At 32.8% G+C, this 18,827-nt stretch overlaps 1 protein-coding gene across 6 annotated transcripts in view; it reads right to left on the bottom strand.

Annotated features, from left to right (window-relative positions):
• LOC149841840 (mitogen-activated protein kinase kinase kinase 5-like) overlaps positions 1-16,544 on the bottom strand; it is a 53,696-nt gene extending 37,152 nt beyond the window's left edge. For 4 of the 6 annotated variants that reach the window (XR_016430733.1, XM_089998727.1, XM_089998724.1 and 1 more), the window contains exons 1-5: positions 15,996-16,544; positions 4,096-4,626; positions 3,933-4,020; positions 1,987-2,049; positions 1,713-1,876 (exon numbers count right to left, since the gene is read on the bottom strand). Coding sequence is in view for 5 of the 6 variants with exons in the window: in XM_089998727.1 (XP_089854853.1) it covers positions 1,713-1,876; positions 1,987-2,049; positions 3,933-4,020; positions 4,096-4,626; positions 15,996-16,429 (1,280 nt within the window). In the remaining variant the exon portion in view is untranslated. The remainder of the gene's footprint in view (positions 1-1,712; positions 1,877-1,986; positions 2,050-3,932; positions 4,021-4,095; positions 4,627-15,995) is intronic. The other 2 variants (XM_089998725.1, XM_089998729.1) reach the window with 2 other exon arrangements.
• Between the last annotated feature and the right edge of the window lie 2,283 nt (positions 16,545-18,827).

Genomic DNA, 18,827 nt, shown 5'->3' with positions numbered 1-18,827 from the left:
AGTACTTGTGATAATATAAAACTCTGGTTTGATATTCCAGCCAAAACTTTGTCCTAATTTGAAAATTGGTGTCAGAGCTAAGTTTGGATTGGTATTAGCCTATTGTGTAAGTTTGGAGAAAACTTCCTAATGATTCAACTTTATATCAGGTCCAAGGCCTCCTTGTCATGAATGCTCCTTTCACCTGTTTCGCTGATAGCACATCACATGGTTTTGTTTCTGGAATTATCAAACAATTGATATTTAACTAAGACAAAAATGGATGGGAGATTACTTCTACCTGTTACAACTCATTCTAATGTTCAGACTGAGAATTATTCATTTATCAGCATATGTAAAAAAATCTATCCGTTACATGAGAAAAGAAAAAAAGTTGGAAAATTCCTAAAGCTCCAGTGAAAGACATTAGGTTTTATTAGAATTTTAGATGGAAGAAGATAGGACAATCTCACCTTAGAACAAAAGAATTGGATCTTAACTGCAGTAAAAGGAGACCAGTAAGAGAATAGCGTTACAGGAATCCATCTAATGTTGTATTAACCTCACCTTACACTATCCTTCTAATGTTGTATTAACCTCACTTTACACTATGTCTAAATGGAAAGATGGAATGTTTTGGTTTAGGCCACCATCACATCTTGAGGTTTACTTGCCTTCTGCACTTCTTTTCCTGTAATGATGAAACAATTGCTCATATTGCATAGAATACAGAGAATAAGGAGAGGTCAAACATGATAAGTCTTAATCATGCACAGGGAGAGACCAAAGTATGATGAAACTTCGATCGTGCACTGTTACTTTCTCCAACCATCACTTAGCTGTCTATATAACGTCCTAAACCACCATGGTACTCCAGATACTTCTCGTATCATCAGTCATCTCAAGTGACATCCTCTTGAAGCAACTAGAGTTTGAGGGGAGAGTTGTATATTGTAAAGTAGCCACCAAAGGACTTCTGTTATCTACCCCTTCATTGTATGTTATTGTTCTCATACTTACAGGTAGAAAAATTTGAGATAATAATGTATCCTTTAGGATGATCAGCCCAAATTAACATGGAATCAATTTAAGAACTTTCTACCAGATCTCTATTGTGCTAAGGTTGCAACCTCATCCCTCCAAGATACAACATATGCACCAACAAAAGAAATAGTGATGTTTGATAAAAGGTATCCTTTTAGAATGGGTGACAACCTCAAACAGAAGCTCATCATGCAAGCCTTCAGCTTAGCTTTGGTTTAAAAATCATTTTCGCATGCCTTCATTCCTATTGCAAGGGAAATTAATAATGAGACCAGACATGACTTAGAAAAGCAGTTAACACTTCTGAAGAGTGGAAAAGCTTCAACCAGAGTTCCATGTAAAGGATAGCCCATTATATGATTATCTTTCACAATTCTGCTGTTGACGTTATCTAAAATTGCAAATTGAGACATTTAAGCATAAGACTGTTATTTTGATTCTCAAATATATATTTGAATGTGCCTTTACAGTGTAGAGTATAGTCATTCAATCAGTCTTGCTAAAGTTAGTTACGGCCGATGTATAAAACAGCACAGTAGAAGAAATAGAAAAAAGTCCAACCATTGAAAAGACCACTTCTGGGAAATGCTACTACCTCAACTAGATCAACTTCACTCTATAAATCAATAAAGTTAGAACCTGAGGAATAAAGTTCATCTGATTCAGCTTAAGAAGACTGATGAAAGCACCTGTGAACAATATTTCTTCTATGCAAGTATGCCAAACCGGCAAGTATGTGGTGGGTAAAACTGCGAACAACTTGTTCTGGAAGGTGCCCATCCCACTCTTGAATCACTTTTATTATTGAACCACGAGTCACAAACTCTAAATATATGTAGAAGCAATCATCAACCTATACATGAAAAGCAGTGAACTGTTATTTTGTGCCTCCATGGAATAACACAAGTCAAAAATATCAAAAGTTCAAAACAAGAAGATGAAAAGAGATTGCACGCAACTCACTATTTCACTTCCATAATACTGCACAATATTTTGATGTTTAAATTGGCTAAGAGCTTTTATTTCCTGCAATGAGCATCCTGTCATTAGTCAGAACTCAGAACAAAAGCAGAAATATTTTTCTTAAAGGAGATGCCAACAAAGTCAATGCCTGTAGAGAACTACAAGTTTATGTCAGTGAAAACTTGAGATTCACACCAACTTTCAGGGAAGGAAGTATAACAGATTCATTTGTGGTCTCATTTGTGTAGCCACGAAGAACACCACCAAATTTGCAGAGCCCATCTATTCAGCAACTTATGATATTCAGATGAATTTGGATCACTTTTAGTATATTTCATCTGAAATGCAAATTTTCACTAAGTTGAAAGGCAGCATCTTTTACATGAGGCACAGCATTTAGGAATGAGGAGGCAGCCCAAATGTTTCACATAACAAGAACAAAGCTTCCAGAAAAGAGTTTTGGGAGTTTGGGAAATTAGCAGAAAATGATCATCACATCCAAAGTCAACTTTTTATTTTCCTGGGTTGGACATGGGTGTGCTAAGATCAAGCACTTCAAATATTTATCATCATCTTATTCACTAAGCCTATAAGATCTATATGGGTTTGGCCTTGTAATTTGAATCTCTTTCATTTTCCAGTGTAAGTTAAACCTTAGATCAGTCAGATCCTTCTACATCATTCACTGCCTTCTGCTTAGACTGATTGGTCTTCCTTTCTCCTAGTTCTTTAAATCTCCATCGAATCAACTCCTTGTGGAGAAGTTGATTCATTTCCCTGATAGACATGTGCAGAACCGATCAAATGGTAATCACTGGTTTTCTATTTTAAAAGACTTCTGTAAAACTTAATGAACAAATGGTAAACTAAACAAGTGAATAAAGTCAACCCAGGTGGTCAGAAACCAAGGGTTGGTTACATCTCGAACCGAAGAAATCGGATGAAATAAGTAAGTATAAAGTTATCTAAAAGAATAAAACATTGGTCAAAATCAACTAGAAGAAAGAACAGAACAATTGTGTGAAACACAAAAGCAGTAAGAGATAAGGATCCAACTCTGTTTAAAGTACTTTTGTCACCATTCTCCACAGTATTGATTTTCAATGTAAACCCAACATGCACAAATACAAAGATAATGATTGAGCATAAAAAATAAGCAAGCAATGATTAATAACAGCTGCTTACTAAACATATGTACATGTGGCAACTACTGATTATGATACATCAAGAGAATAAAGAAGGTAGAATTACTGATACACATTGAATAAACATCTAATAGTACAGAATGGGCCCATGCACCATAGGAGATAAATTTACCTACTTCAACTGATGAAATTATTGCAAATCCAGCAAACAGTGGCAACATTTGACTGTTCATGTTCATGTAACTAGTTCAGAACGGATTAATGCAGCTGATCAAAGTTTGTGACCAGCATCCATATCTTCTCAATTTTCAATAATCATGCCCTATGTCCTATGGATACTCCATTTTGACACTCATTCCATATTCTCTTATATATTAGTCATATTGGAAACTTCAAAAAATGGCTGTCTCCCTGTGCCCATGGCCATGGCCATGTCCATGTGACATAGAGCATGCTCTATAAATCCAGAGAACAAAAGGTTCAAAGTAATAAAAAAATGATTTCTAGACAAATATCATGGCTATTTACTGAACACAAAACCCAGAAGAAATTAATAAGCCATCAACATAGGTAATCAGGATAAATCTCTACTTTCATAGCAATAAAAAAATAAACTACATCAGATACAAGTACATAAACAAGAATGTCAGCAATCAACCACCTAAGGCACAACGTCACAAAAATATGGTTCTTATGGGCAAGCCCACTTGTATGGTATCCTCATCAAAACATTATGGAAACAGACATTCATGATCCTAGAGTACAATATTTTCAGGTCTATAATTGAGAGAAAACATTAACCTGTTGCAATTGTTTTATGCATTCAGCGCCGTTGGGTTCATCTGGAATTAGAATCACTTCTTTCATTGCACAAGTTGCACCAGTTTGACTGTCAAATGAAAAACATGTTGCTACACAGATCAACACAAGAAAGAAGTGCACACACACACACACACACGCACACCTGTTTAAAGCAAGATAAACTCTCCCATATGAACCGCTTCCAATAAGCTGTTTCTTTTGCCAGGCCCTTGATGAGAGGTTTGGAACTACACCTGGTTGATGGGAAAAAGATGATGGACGAGATGCTGCAGCTCTAGGTGGAAGAGGTAGTGGATGCACAACCATAGTGTTGCTAACCTCGTGTCTCACTGAGAAGCTCTCTGGAGTCATCTTTGGGTTCACTGAAGAAGCTGATCCATTTTGATTTTTGGAGTTCAAGAGAGAAACTTTCCTTGCAGGGCTATGAAGGGGAGAGCCATCTAGACTGGGTAAAACTCTTCCTGGTAAAGCTTGAGGGGGAAGGCTAGTAAATAGATCTTGAGATGGGAACTGATTTTCCTGAGAAGACCAAACTTGATGTCCTTCAGAACATTCATAAGAAGATGGAAGAAAATCTCCGGTACTTAATCTTGGAGGACTTAGCTTGGGGTTTGACAAGCCACTAGTAGGAGCAGTTTCTGCAGTAGCATCTGGCCTGTTGACATTGTCAACCCTGTGAATAGAGTGTTGAACATGATGTACCAGCCCAGTACACTCAACATAAGATCGATAAGATGACAAGGTAAGGGCCATGGTTGGCAAAGCCAGCGAGTCAACCTGTGTCTCAACTTGTACCAAACTCGGCCTACTGATGAAGACTCATTTGATTCACTCAAATCATAAGTCATGACACAACGAAATCATGAATAAAGGATGTTAAGACTTAACTGCTATAAGAAAATAAGTGTAATCTTAACAAGCAAACAAAAATTAAATGTCTCTCTCATTTTTTTTAAATGAAGAAGGGGTTTATGATTTTCCATCAACTATTTTTTTTTTCATCTTTATCTCATTCTTTCCAGCCATCTAAATTTAACGTCTCTCATCAATTTACTTTTGTTTTCAATATAAATAGCATTGCTGATTTGATGATGATTAAGTGGACCCTTTTTTCACCTTTCTTTGTCCCCATTCTCTAGATTATTTTCTTTTCTTTTTTCTTTTTCTCCTCTTATCCTTTTTTTTAAACGAATTATAATGCAGTGATTATTTCTTCATAGATGAATTCGGCATTGAACTTGTGAATTTAGAAATTTGAACTCAAATCTCTTGTTTGAGCTTATACGCAACACTTTATGAACTTTGTTCATTTATTATATAAAGTTGGTTGAATTTATCTGCTTTAGTGTTTTCCTATTATTTGTTTTCTGATATTAACCCAACCGACCAAGTCATCTCGCAGTCTCAGTCACAGTTGGTGATCCAAGACCAAGTTCTTCAACAACTAACCATCGCATGACATGCATTGTTATCTTTTTAATGGCAAATCCAGTGAAATATGAGATGGATCATTTGATCATATTTTTCTTTTTCTTTTTTTTCCTCTGGGAAAACAAACAATACCCTCAATATTTGCAATAAGAATGTCACATGAACTGTATCATTCACTGAATCATTTGGAAAAGTACAACAAAAACTATGAACCACAATGGCAAGTTCGGACATTTAACACCCAAGTGATTATCCTTTTTAGCAAATGTGAACAGACATGGCAACCAGATAAATTGAAAGCTTAATGTACAATGCTACTCTTCTGTTAAAGCTAGAGCAGAAAACAAACATAGCATTCACGAGATGATGTGATCCCAAAGGAGGAGATACAAGGAAAAGGGAAAACAAAAGATCAGCAGTTAAGAGAAAATTAGAAAAAAATAAAAAGCAAACAAATGCTAGAAGCAAAAAATAACCTCCGATTTTCCAAGTTTGAAAGGTTCATGAGTTGGTAAATTAGCGTCTATGGATCATTAAAATAACAGAATGACATACATTTTCTTCCCCCATAAACATTACAATTGTGCAAATAACTTTCTTTTGGGCAATATGGCGTCCAGTGATTGTCTTTTATGCTCCAAACCATGCCACAAGGAGAAACATTTAGAGCCAAATGCGCGATCTGCACTTCTAGCTGACATGAGTCGTACATAACTATCACCAGATGCGTCATACATAAATCAACAAAAGACAAGGCACAGAGTCGAGTAATCTTTTTTTTTTCCTTACCTACAAAGAAGACTAAGGATCCATCCATTAGCAAAAGAAAAGACTAAAAGGGGCTATCTGTGCATCTTACCCAACCACCAGTGCTTACTAAGCTATGTGTCTCAAGAGGACAAAAAGAGAAAACCAGAAAGAAGGCCTCGAAAGGAAAATCTTCACTGACAAAGAAAGTCACGCACACTGTAAACACTTCAAAATTTTCAGGTCCATTCTGGACAACCTCATTTACAGATGCAAGTGTCGAGTCTCACCCCTAGGTTTACTCCAGTCTACCCTCGTTTTTATCAATGAAATTATCATTTTGCCCCTGAGTCACCCTTAGCCCTTCATCAATTTAACCAAACTCATCTTAAGTTCAAAAGAGTCAGAATGTCAGTCATTTTTAGCTCTCATAAGCTCACGATGAGCTATGTCAGTTCATTCTAGCTAAATTTAGTTCATTTCAGGCAAAATGAGCTCATTTTTAGCTCAAATTTTAACCAAACTATCCCCGAGTCAGTTAAACCCAATAGATCCCATCCCCATGAGTCTAATATGAGTTCATCAAAAGTTTGAACGGTCCAGTTCCAGTTCAAAATCACTTTCTGCATTCTTGAACATTCATTTTAGCTCATTTCAGCTCGTTTGAGCTCAATTCAGTCCAAATTGAGTTAACTTCAGTTAGTTGAGCTAGTGTTTAAGCTCTGAATTTAGTTCACTTGAGTATAACTAACTTCTGATTTAGTTCATTTTGATCCTATCCAATTTAAATTAGTTTAAACAAGTCCAGTATCATGTTTCTACCCTTGCAAGGCAAAAACTTAAAAATAAAAATTTCTTTAGAACATCGTTTCTACCAATTTTTAAACTGGGACAAGTCCCAAATTCGAACTCGGATTGATTTTTTTATCTGATATTCTATCAATATCCGAGATCCAATCCATATTTCAAATCGGATAATGGATCTAATGTCCATTTTCTACTTTCAGGCTTAGATTTTCTATTTTTTGATTAGATCTAGGATCCAATCATCATTGGATCTATTTTCTTCATTTTTATCTTTCATCGAGATTCAGATCCAATCTTTTTCAAAACCTCGGATCCAGATCCCTTTCAAAATTTAATTTCAAAATTTCAAAATAAATCAAGTATTCTCCTTCTTTCAAAATTTGATATTTCAAAGTTGGTTCTACTTTTAAACTTTGATTTGGATTTCAAAAACTAAAATGGATGCAGATTTAGATTCAAAACCCAATTTCTATCCAATTTTCAAAACCAAGTCCTTGCATTTCAAAATTCAAATCTAATGTTTTGAGAAAAACTTTCAAAAATCAATTTGGATCCAATTTTTAACTCCATCTGGATTTTAAATATCAAAATGGATCCAGATCTAAATTCAAAATCAAATTTTTATCCTAATTTTGAAAATAATCTTTTAATTTCAAATCCAAATTCCATGTTTTTGCAAAAACTTTTAAAATTTAACCTGGATCCAGTTTCAAATTCAATTTGGATTTCAAAAAAAATGAAATGGATCTTATATTCAATTGAGATCCATTACTTTTTTATTTTCAAAATTCTCCTTCATTTTCATCCTATATTTCACTTTTATTCTTCAAACCTTTCATTTTTAGTTTTTTTAAATCAAAAAGAAAAAAAATCTCTTTTATAAAGGGGGCACCATTTGGCATTTTTCAAATTTTAAAATGGATTTTCATTTTAAACCTTTGCTTTAGCTTTAAAAACCTCATTTTCACTTAATTTTAAACCTCTCCCTTTACTTTTAAAAACCCACATGTGCACACCCTTGAAAAGGGTACCACATGTCCACTTTTTTAGCCAAATACCCACATTGCCCATGTGAACTTTTTGAAAATGCCCACATGGGGGGGGCCTTGTGTGCCACCTCAGCCCTATTCTACATAAAATATCTAATTTTTCATTCCCAAAGTACCCCTCACTCAAACTATAAATAGACCCCTTAGGGGGTCTATTTCGATAACTTGAGAAATTGAGAGAATTCTCTTGAAAGTTGGAATTCTCTCTTTCTCCTTCTCATCTTCTTCCCCTCTTGGAGTTTGCTCCAACTTAGAGAAAACTCCAGCCCTCATGAAGTAAGATAGGCCTCTTTTTTCCTAATTTCAATTCTTCTTTACTTGATTTACATTTTTTAATTTTTATTTTTATCAAAAGCCATTAGAATTATGAGATTTGATCTTCTATAGATCAAATCTCATATTCAATTGGCCAAATCAATTTCAATTTATGCCCCAATGCTTTCAATTTTACTTTTAGATATTTTAATTTTATTTTTGCATCATTTTCATCATCATCCATGATCTGAAATGATAGATCTCATTCTTGATTATTTGATCAATTCATTAATGAGGTTCTATTCCATTCAATTATGTTTAGATGACATTTTTAATTCTGAACCGATTTTAGATTCATCAATTCGCATATAATTAGATGCCATTTTAATCTAATGTTTTTACTACATCTTCCTTCATGTGTTTTCGAGATCTTCACCAAAATTCATTACATTCTGAGGTCGTTTGACCTACTTAAAAAATCAAGATTCGGGACCTATTATTCTGGACCGTTCGGATTGTCCCTAAATTAGGCTCGACTTGCAGAGTGATTTCTCCCTAACTGGAGATGATCTCTTTGATCCGTAAAAAGTTGCGTCTTTGGCATTGAATCTAGTTTGTCCATGCCAATTTGTATCAATTTATATTGTCATTTCATACCTTATTTTGATCGGAAAGCATAACCCTATTATACTGTGTCATTTTAATGGCTTCATTTTTAGTCCATTTTGTCAAAGTCATATCTCCCTAATGGAAGATCGTTTTTTAGATTTGTAAAAAGATTTTTTTTATTTTCATGTATAGTTTATCCCTGTAAAAGTTCAGCAATTTATATGGTCGATTTCTGTTTCTTTTATATTTTAAGTTGAAACCGTGTCTGTTTACAGTCACAGGCATTGCTTAGACACAGAATCGACTTGTTGCATTCATATCTTCCCAATGGGAGATCATTTTCCATATCTATAAAAAGGAATTTCTTCTTTAGAATGTCCAGCTTATTCATGTCATATTTCATAAATTTTCATTGCCTTTTCATATTGCATTCGGATAAAAAACCAGAAACCTATCATTTTTCTTTGTCAAGCTTTGCACAGGTTTTAGATCAACTTGCTTGTATCAGATCTCCCTAATGGGAGATCATTTTCTAGATCTGTAAAATAGATTTTTCTCTTATGCATGTCTAGTTTACCTCTGCAAATTTTAATCAATTTCTGTGAAAATTGTATATCTGATTCTAGATGAAAATCAGAACCTTATCATTTTGTCTCATTAAGCATTACCTAGATCTTATCTCATTTTGTTTAGATTAGATCTCTCTAATGAAAATTCATTTTCAAAATCTATAAAAAAGGTTTTCTTCCATTTTGTGTCTAGGTTATCCATGTTAAATTTCATAAATTTTGATGCTCATTTACTATTTTAATTATGTTAAAAACCAGAAGTTCTGTAACAAGTCTATTTCCTGAGATAGAACAATGACTTCTCGAAGTCACCATTTTCAAACCAAGATTGATTTTCCATTTCTGTAAATTAGAGTTATTTTCTGATTGTGTTAAGCAACTTTTTCCACAAATTTTGGAGAAATTGAGTTGGTTTAGCCTCTAAAACACCCAAATTACAGAAACCTATATGCTAAAATTCTATATCCTATTTCTAAAATTAATGTTCTGATGTTTTAGTCATATCTCAAGATTCAGAAATGATTTTAATGATCTGTAAAAAGAAAATGTTTATCTGATGTGTTTTGAATCCATGGATTCATTTTAAGCATGATTTGAGTTGTTTTAGACCTTCATTCATCCGAAATGCTTTGACAAGTCTGCTTATAAATCTTGATTCTGCAAATTCATGTTTTAATTGGATAAAAAACCCTAATTCGGGTTTTTATCCAATCGTTTCTTGCGTTTTTCAATTCTAGAGTGTTTCTAAGGTTGTTAAAAGTATCCATATCAATTTTCATAAATTTCTATAGTCATTTGACCTTTCATTCATTGCATTTTTTAAAACCAATTTTATGAAAAGCATTTTCTTTGTTAAAATAAAGTCAAATTAGGTATTTTAACATTTTAAAATCTAATTTTCAAATATAATTCATATATTTCACAAATTGAAAATGTTTTTCATCAACTTAGAATGCCTTAGCTTCATTTTAACAAGTTTTGGAGTTAATTTTTCTTTATTTTCAATAATTTTCATTGTCAACTTTATAAAATCTTTAATTTCAAGGTTAAGTTCATTTTAAATTTAAATTTTAAAGTGAATTCATATATTTCAAAAATCAATTTTGAAAATTTGAACTCCAAAACATCATTTTCAAATGTTTTGCAAAGTCATACATCATTTGCATTTATTTTGTTTAATTTTTCTTTAATTTTGGGGCATAAAAGGCTAATCTTGGCTATTTTCCTCAATTTTTCCAATAATTGAAGGAAAATCCATAAAAAGCCTATATTTATTTTTAATAAGTTTGCTAATTTTGCAGGAATTTCTCTTTTATTTTTATTATTTCATCAATTGATGTATTAATTCAAGGGTTGTAATTGAATAATTAATGAGAGTTTTACTTTATGCTTAGTTTAGGAATGAATGAGCATATAGTTTAATTTCAATTTTCATGAATAATTTATTTCATTTTTTTTATTTTTATTTCAATTACACCATGATGAAACATGAATGACAGGTGCACCACTCTAATAAAGGATAATAAAACCAAATAAAATTCATATTTGTGGCCATAGCCCATAGGGGGGGGGGGCTTGTGTGCTACCTCAGCCCTATTCTACATAAAATATCTAATTTTTCATTCCCAAAGTGCCCCACTCAAACTATAAATAGATCCGGGGGTCTATTTTGAGAAATTGAGAAATTGAGAGAATTCTCTTGAAAGTTGGAATTATCTCTTTCTCCCTCTCTCTCTCTCTCTCCTTCTTATCTTCTTCCCCTCTTGGAGTTGGCACCAATTTAGAGGAAACTCCAGCCCTCTTGAAGTAAGGTATGCCTCTTCTTCCCTAATTTCAATTCTTCTTTACTTGATTTACATTTTGTAATTTGTATTTTTATCAAAAGTCATTAGAATTATGAGATTTGATCTTTTATAAATCAAATCTCATATTCAATTGGCTCAATCAATTTCAATTTATGCCCCAATGCTTTCAATTTTAATTTTAGATATTTTAATTTTGTTTTTGCATCAATTTCATCATCATCCATGATCTGAAATGATAGATCTCATTCTTGATCATTTGATCAATATCTTAATGAGGTTCTATACCATTCAATCATGTTTAGATGACATTTTCAATTCTAGATCGTTTTTAGATTCATTAATTTGCATATAATTAGATGTTATTTTAATCTGATTTTTTTACTGTATCTTTCTTCATGTGTTTTTGGGATCTCCACCAAAATTCATTTCATTCTGAGGTCGTTTGACCCACTTAAAAAATCGAGATTCGGGACCTGTTATTCTGGACCATTCGGATTGTCCTTGAATCAGGCCCGACTTGCCAAAGCGATTTCTCCATAACCAGAGATGATCTCTCCGATCCGTAAAAAGTGATGTCTTCGGAATTAAATCTAGTTTTTTCATTTCAATTTTTATCAATTTCTATGGTTATTTCATACCTGATTTTGATCATAAAACATAACCCTATTATACTGTATGATTTTAACGGCTTAGTTTTTAGTCTATTTTGTCAGAGTTATATCTCCCTAATGGGAGATCAATTTTTAAATATGTAAAAAAGTATTTTTTCATCTGCATGTATAGTTTATCCCTGCAAAATTTCAACAATTTCTATAGTCTATTTGTATTTCTTTTTTATTTTAAGTCGAAACTCTATCTGTTTGCAATCACAGGCGTTACTCAGACCCAAGATCGACTTGTTGCATTCATATGTCCCTAATGGAAGATTATTTTCCAGATCTGTAAAAAAGAATTTCTTCCTTAGAATATTTAGCTTATGCATGACGATTTTCATAAATTTTCAATGCCTATTCATATTGCATTCGGATAAAAAACCAGAAACCTGTCTTTTTTCTTTGTCCGGCTTTGCACAGGTTTTAGACCAACTTGTTTGAATCAGATCTCCCTAATGGGCGATCATTTTCTAGATCTGTAAAATATATATTTTTTCTCTACATGTCTAGTTTACCACTGCAAATTTTTATCAATTTTTGTAAAAATTTCATATCTGATTCTAGTAAAAAATCAGAAACCTATCATTTTGCCTCAATAAACATTACCTAGATCTTATCTCATTTTATTTAGATATCTCATTTTATTTAGATTAGCTCTCTCTAATGAAAAATCATTTTAAAAATCTGTAAAAAGGATTTTTTTTTTGTCTAAATTATCCATGTTAAATTTTATAAACTTTTATACTCATTTTCTATTTTAATTCTGCTAAAAACCGGAAGTTTTGTAACAGGTCCATTTCCTGAGATGGAACAGTGACTTCCCGAAGTCACCATTTTCAAACCAGGATTGATTTTCTATTTATGTAAATTGGAGTTGTTTTTTTATTGTGTTAAGCAGCATTTTTCATAAATTTGTTAGAATTTTAGTTGCTTTAGCCTCTAAAACACCCAAATTATAGAAACCTATCTGCTAAAATTCTATATCCTGTTTCTAAAATTAATGTTCTAATGTTTTAGTCATATCTCAAGATTCAGAAATGATTTTAATGATTTGTAAAAAGGAGATGTTTCTATGATGTGTTCTAAATCCATGGATTCATTTTAAGTATGATTTGAGTTGTTTTGGACCTTCATTCATCCGAAATTCTCTGACAGGTCTGCTTATAAATCTTGATTCTGTAAATTCCTATTGTAATTGGATAACAAGCTCTAATTTGGGTTTTTATCCAATATTTTCTTGCATTTTTCAGTTTTAGAGTGTTCCTAAGGTTGTTAAGAGTCTCCATATAAATTTTCATAAATTTCTATGGTCATTTTATCTTTCATTTATTGCATTTTTCAAAACCGATTTTATGAAAAACATTTTCTTTGTTAAAATAAAGTTAAATTAGGTATTTTAACATTTTAAAATCTAATTTTTAAATCTAATTCATATATTTCACATATTAAAAATGTTTTTCATCAACTTAGAACGCCTTAGCTTCATTTTAACAAGTTTTGGAGTTCATTTGCCTTTATTTTCAATGACTACTTTATTAAATTTTCAATTTCAAGGTTAAATTCATTTTAAATTCAAATTTTAAAGTGAATTCACATATTTCAAAACTCAATTTCCTAAATTTGAACTCCAAAACATCATTTTCAAATGTTTTGCAAAGTCATGCATCATTTGCATTTATTTTGTTTAATTTTTCTTTAATTTTGGGGCACAAAAGGCTAATTTTAGCTATTTTCTTCAATTTTTCAATAATAGAAGGAAAATCCATAAAAAACCTACATTTATTTCTAACAAGTTTTCTAATTTTGTAGGAATTTTCCTTTTATTTTTGTTATTTCATCAATTGATGTATTAGTTCAAGAGTTATAATTGAAAAATTAATAAGAGTTTTACTTTATGCTTAGTTTAGGAATGAATGCACATATAGTTTAATTTCATTTTTTATGAATAATTTATTTCATTTTTTATTTTTATTTCAATTACACCGTGATGAAACATGAATCACACGTGCTCCACTTTAATAAAGGATAATAAAACTAAATAAATTTTATATTTATAGCTATAGTCAAAATATGAATAATAGTTATAATTATTATTCTTTATTAAGGAAGATTCGACCTACACTCTTAGGTCATTTTAAAAAATTATTATATTTTAAAATTAATTCATTTTCTTCCTTTATTAGAATTCATTTAAAGGTTGATTCAAAGTATATTTGTGGCATTGGTTATGAATATATGAAAAATGAATCTTGTTTAAATTCTATAAAGGCACAAAACTCTCTTTTAAAATGAAATTTTGAATAAATTTCAAAACTTTTACAAAATAATGCATTCATCATTTAGGATAGAATTGCATCATTTCATTTTTCAAAAATCTGAATTTTCAAAATATCTTCTATTTCAAGATGAATATCCAAGTGATTTTCGTTTATTTCAATTCGTTTTCAAAATATTTTTAAGTTTATTTAAATTTTATTTCAAATTATTTTCATGTTTATTTCAAATCATTTTTATTTTTATTTCAAGTCATTTTCAAAATATTTTCAAAGTTATTTTTTTAATATTTTTCAAAATAATTTCCAAGTTATTTTCGAAAATATTTCAAAGCATTTTTCAAGTTATTTTTTAAATAATTTCAAATCATTTCTCTAAATATTCTCAAGATAATTTCAAAGTTATTTTCAAGATTATTCTAAATGAATTTTCAAACATTTTCAAAACAATTTCAATTTTCAAATTCAAATTCAAATTTTAATTTTTAAATTCAAAGTTCCAACTTCAATTTTCAAATTCAATTTTCGAATTCAAAGTTCGATTTTAAATTCTAATTTTCAAATTCAAAGTTCAATTTCAATTTTCAAATTCAAAATTCAATTTCAAATTTCAAATTTCAAATTTCAATTTCAAATTTTCAAATCCAAAGCTCAATTTCAATCTCAATTTCTATTTTAGATTCAAATTCAATTTTAAATTCTAATTTTGATTTCAAGTTTAATTTCAATTTCAATTTCAATTTCAATTTCAATTTCAATTTCAATTTCAATTTCAATTTCAATTTCAATTTCAATTTTCAATTTTCAATTTTCAATTTTCAATTTTCAATTTTCAATTTTCAATTTTCAATTTTCAATTTTCAATTTTCAATTTTCAATTTTCAATTTTCAATTTTCAAATTCAATTCAAATTTAATTTTAAAATAATTTCAATTTCAATTTTAACTTTAAATCTCAAATTCAGATTCAATTTCACTAATAATTTCAATTCTTAATTTCAGAATCATTTCAAATCAATCTTAAGATATTTGCAAATGATTTTTCAAAGTATATTTTCAAATAAATTTCGAAATCACTTGGAAATTCAATCTTGAAGTATTTTCAAAGCATTTTAAATCAAAGCAATTTTCCAAAGCATGCACCATATTTTCAAAATTAACATTTTCTGAAAATTCATAGCACAAGCATAATTCCATGTGCATTTAGGATTTAGAATAAATTCTTAGGCAAATTTGAGCAAAGCAAAGACATAAATTTGATCATTGGTTCAATTACTCTTGGTAAAAGCGTCAGGAATGATTGAACCTTGTACCGACGAGCGAGCCCCATCTTTCTATTTTCCCACAAATTTCGTAAAAGAAGGTGAGTTATTTTTAAAAATCTTTTTCTTCAAAAGGTCAAGCTAACCTTGCTAGAGTTTTTTTTCCTAAAAAGAATGAAAATTTTTGTTATGATCGTACACACCTGCCTAGAGTTTGTTATATGGTCAAGAAACTTTTACCACCGTGTCTATAAATTTAGTACTTCCATCTCGGAAATGTTTCCTTTTCTGCAATGCATCATGTAAGCGATCTCATCTAAGAGATCCAAATTCAATGTCTTGTGAATGATGTAAATGAAAATTACCTCCTCATAAATGTATTTCTCATGCTACAAAGAACAAAAAAAATATCTTAATCGGGTATTTAAAATAGAGACTCTAAAGGCAAGAATTCAAAAAGAAAAGAAGAAAATTGCCAAAAAGAAGAAAGAACTAAGCACTACCAACAAATGGGATTCAACTACAGAAACCATAGAAAAAACGAGCTCAAAACAGATTGATCAAAATCGGATGAAAAAATTACCTGCCAATTTCAAAATCAAATTCAGAGGCAGAGGTGCGATGAAGGGTTCCATCTGCTTCTCCAGGTGAAGGAAGAGGACGGCAACCAGAACCCAATGGGGAGGCGCCATCGGAGTCCGTCAGAAAGAACCCGCCGAATTCCGGCAACGGAAGGGCTCTGTCCAGCGAAGACACATCGAAGTTGGTGGGCGATCGTGAATCGGAAACCGGCGAGTGTACGCCGACTTCGAGGTCGGTAAGGTACCGGAGTTTCCGCTGCCTGGTTAGCCTTCTAGCCGGTTGCTTTTGATTGGGTATGGAGAGTCTGTCGTCCTTGGAGCTGCGTCTGTGGCTTGGTGATATGGGGAAAGAAGCAGAGGAAGAGGAAGGAGCAGGAGACCGTACAGAATGGGAGGAAGAAGAGCGACCCCTCGTGCTGGCTCTCCACCAAGGCATTTTGGAAGACCAGCGATCATGGTCCGCTAGAGTAACCAACTTTAACTTCCTCCACCCATCTCTCTCTCCCTCTCAGGGAGGAGAGGATTTGTGGGCGTGTACGGGAAGGCAGAGAAGCAGAAGATGGAGAATTTTCATTCCATAAACGAAGGTCAATGAGCCACCCGTTTCTCGATTGTCACAATCACCATCGTTTTCCTTTTTACCTTGCCTTGCAGCCTCGCAGATCAATACCCCACCATCCTTGATGAATATGTGTCTACTCATTTCAGCCATACTCAGACCTGAGCCCGACCCAAATCAAAATGGGTTTATTAAAGACCCATCCTGATTGTACCTGACCCGATATACCCAAACCCATTAACACATATGGGTCCACAATTTCTAACTGTACCCAAACCCGAACCACTGAATTAGATTGGATCAGGTCTGAGAAACCCGATTCAGAATGGAGTCTGCCCCGAACCGGTTACAACCTTACAGGTGATAAAACAGGCCTCTTTCATAAATGTTTCTCGCGTTTTGTGGTTTTGCATACCATATCTTTCCTTTTTTTTTTTTTGAAGGAAAGCATACTAAATCTACTCATCCAACTAATCGGCTGCCCATATCCAAACCTAAAACGATGGTTGGATCTAATATTGTCCATATCCAAACCTAAAACGATAAGCCATGAGAATCTAACCTTAACTGCACGTCTATCAGCCAAGGCCCCCATCCCACTATTTTGGGCCGTTTCCTTGATAGTTGAAACACTTAATTCTTGCCAACTACTGACATTACAAGTTTTATATTCTTTTTATCTTGTGGATTTTTAGTACAAGTTACTATTTTGATGCAGTCAACTTGGGTTTGGGCAGACAAAGAAGAGTTTCAAATCCACAAGGCACACCCAACAAATACGTGGGCCCACAATTGACATTCATTAGTCATTTCTGTCAACATTTCAACGTAGGGCTTCTTGGATCTCAAGTGGACAGTGATAATATTAATTTCAAGATGACTCGCTTTACCCAATTGACCCATTAAAAAGAGCAAGATTCCTCATATAGCAGACTCTGATAATGGGGTTGACCTTTAAATCATACGTAGGGATGTCAACGGGTCGGATGTAATCTGACATCCGATCCCGATTCAAATCCGAATCTGATTAGTCGGATTCGGTAGCCAAATCCAAATCAGAATAGAAATTGGATTTGGGTTTGGTATTGAGATTTTCATTGAAACCCGAATCCGACTAAAACTCGAACCCGCTTAAATGTAAATATCGGGTTTTAAGCTAGTCGGATCTGGATTCGGTTTTAACGTTTTCCATCTGACTCCAAATTCCATTAGGTCAGATCCGATTTGGTTTTATCTTTTTCCCATCCTAATCTGACCCGAATCCGACTCTTGACATCCCTAATCATACGGGTTGCCCCAGAGATATTGGGGCAATGATTTGTTACAATCGTTTGTGTGTGCAACCGTCATAGCAAAACCATTTTTTATTTTTCTGGTAAATCTGACCGTATAAATATGATATAAATGATATCAATTGGACATGAAATAAATCCAATTGGATATGAAATAAATCCAATTGGTTGACGTCCCTAACTTGCACCATGAATACTGACTAAATTATACATACGAACGAATGTAGCAAATATATCTAGCACTGCCTATCAAGCGGCTGCTCTGTGCTCAGGCCGTACCTGACCTAGCTTTGCTTAGGCCAGATCCGGATCTATAATATGAGCCCTTTAACCCATCAATTCTGGAGTGATCTTAAAATCAATTCTGCCTTGATCTTTTCATTTGCACCAAAGTCCAGATCCTGTTTTACGGCACCATATATGTGTGTATCGAGACCTGGGCCTTGTCATGAACTAACATAATTAAGTGGGATCCATACTCAGTCAGACTTGGATCCAACCTCTTGGAGGTTCTTTCTAGTATGCACGCCTAGGGCTAGTAAATGAGCTGAACAAACGGGTGTTCAAGCTCAGCTCATTCTTGTGGCAAACTAAGTGGAGCTCAAGCTGGCTCGTTAGCAGAAGATATATTTTTCAAAATTGAAAGAACAGAAATTGGATTCTAAGCCTACCAAATGAAGCTCGAACAGCTCTCTTACAAAATAAATACATTGCGAAACTTTTATACGACCCAAACTTATTGCTTCCAAGCCAAACACTTCAACCATCTGCACTAGATGATAAAAAATATACGTAAAATATATTTATTACTATTTGCCAAGCCTATACGAGTTGAACTGAGATGAAACATATATATAGTCGGAAGGCAAGCTGGGGTTAACAGACCCATACCAGTTATACAACTATACCATTGGGTTTTGAACCTGCAACATCCCAACATAAAGTGACGTGCACTAGCGCCGTTGGTGCTTGTTGTTTATATT

Source organism: Nuphar pumila, chromosome 3 (genome assembly GCF_984573655.1).
Source record: "Nuphar pumila chromosome 3, dmNupPumi1.hap1.1, whole genome shotgun sequence".
NCBI lineage: Eukaryota > Viridiplantae > Streptophyta > Magnoliopsida > Nymphaeales > Nymphaeaceae > Nuphar > Nuphar pumila.
The sequence above is the reverse complement of the archived record's forward strand: the minus strand, read 5'-3'. Positions and strand labels throughout refer to the sequence as shown.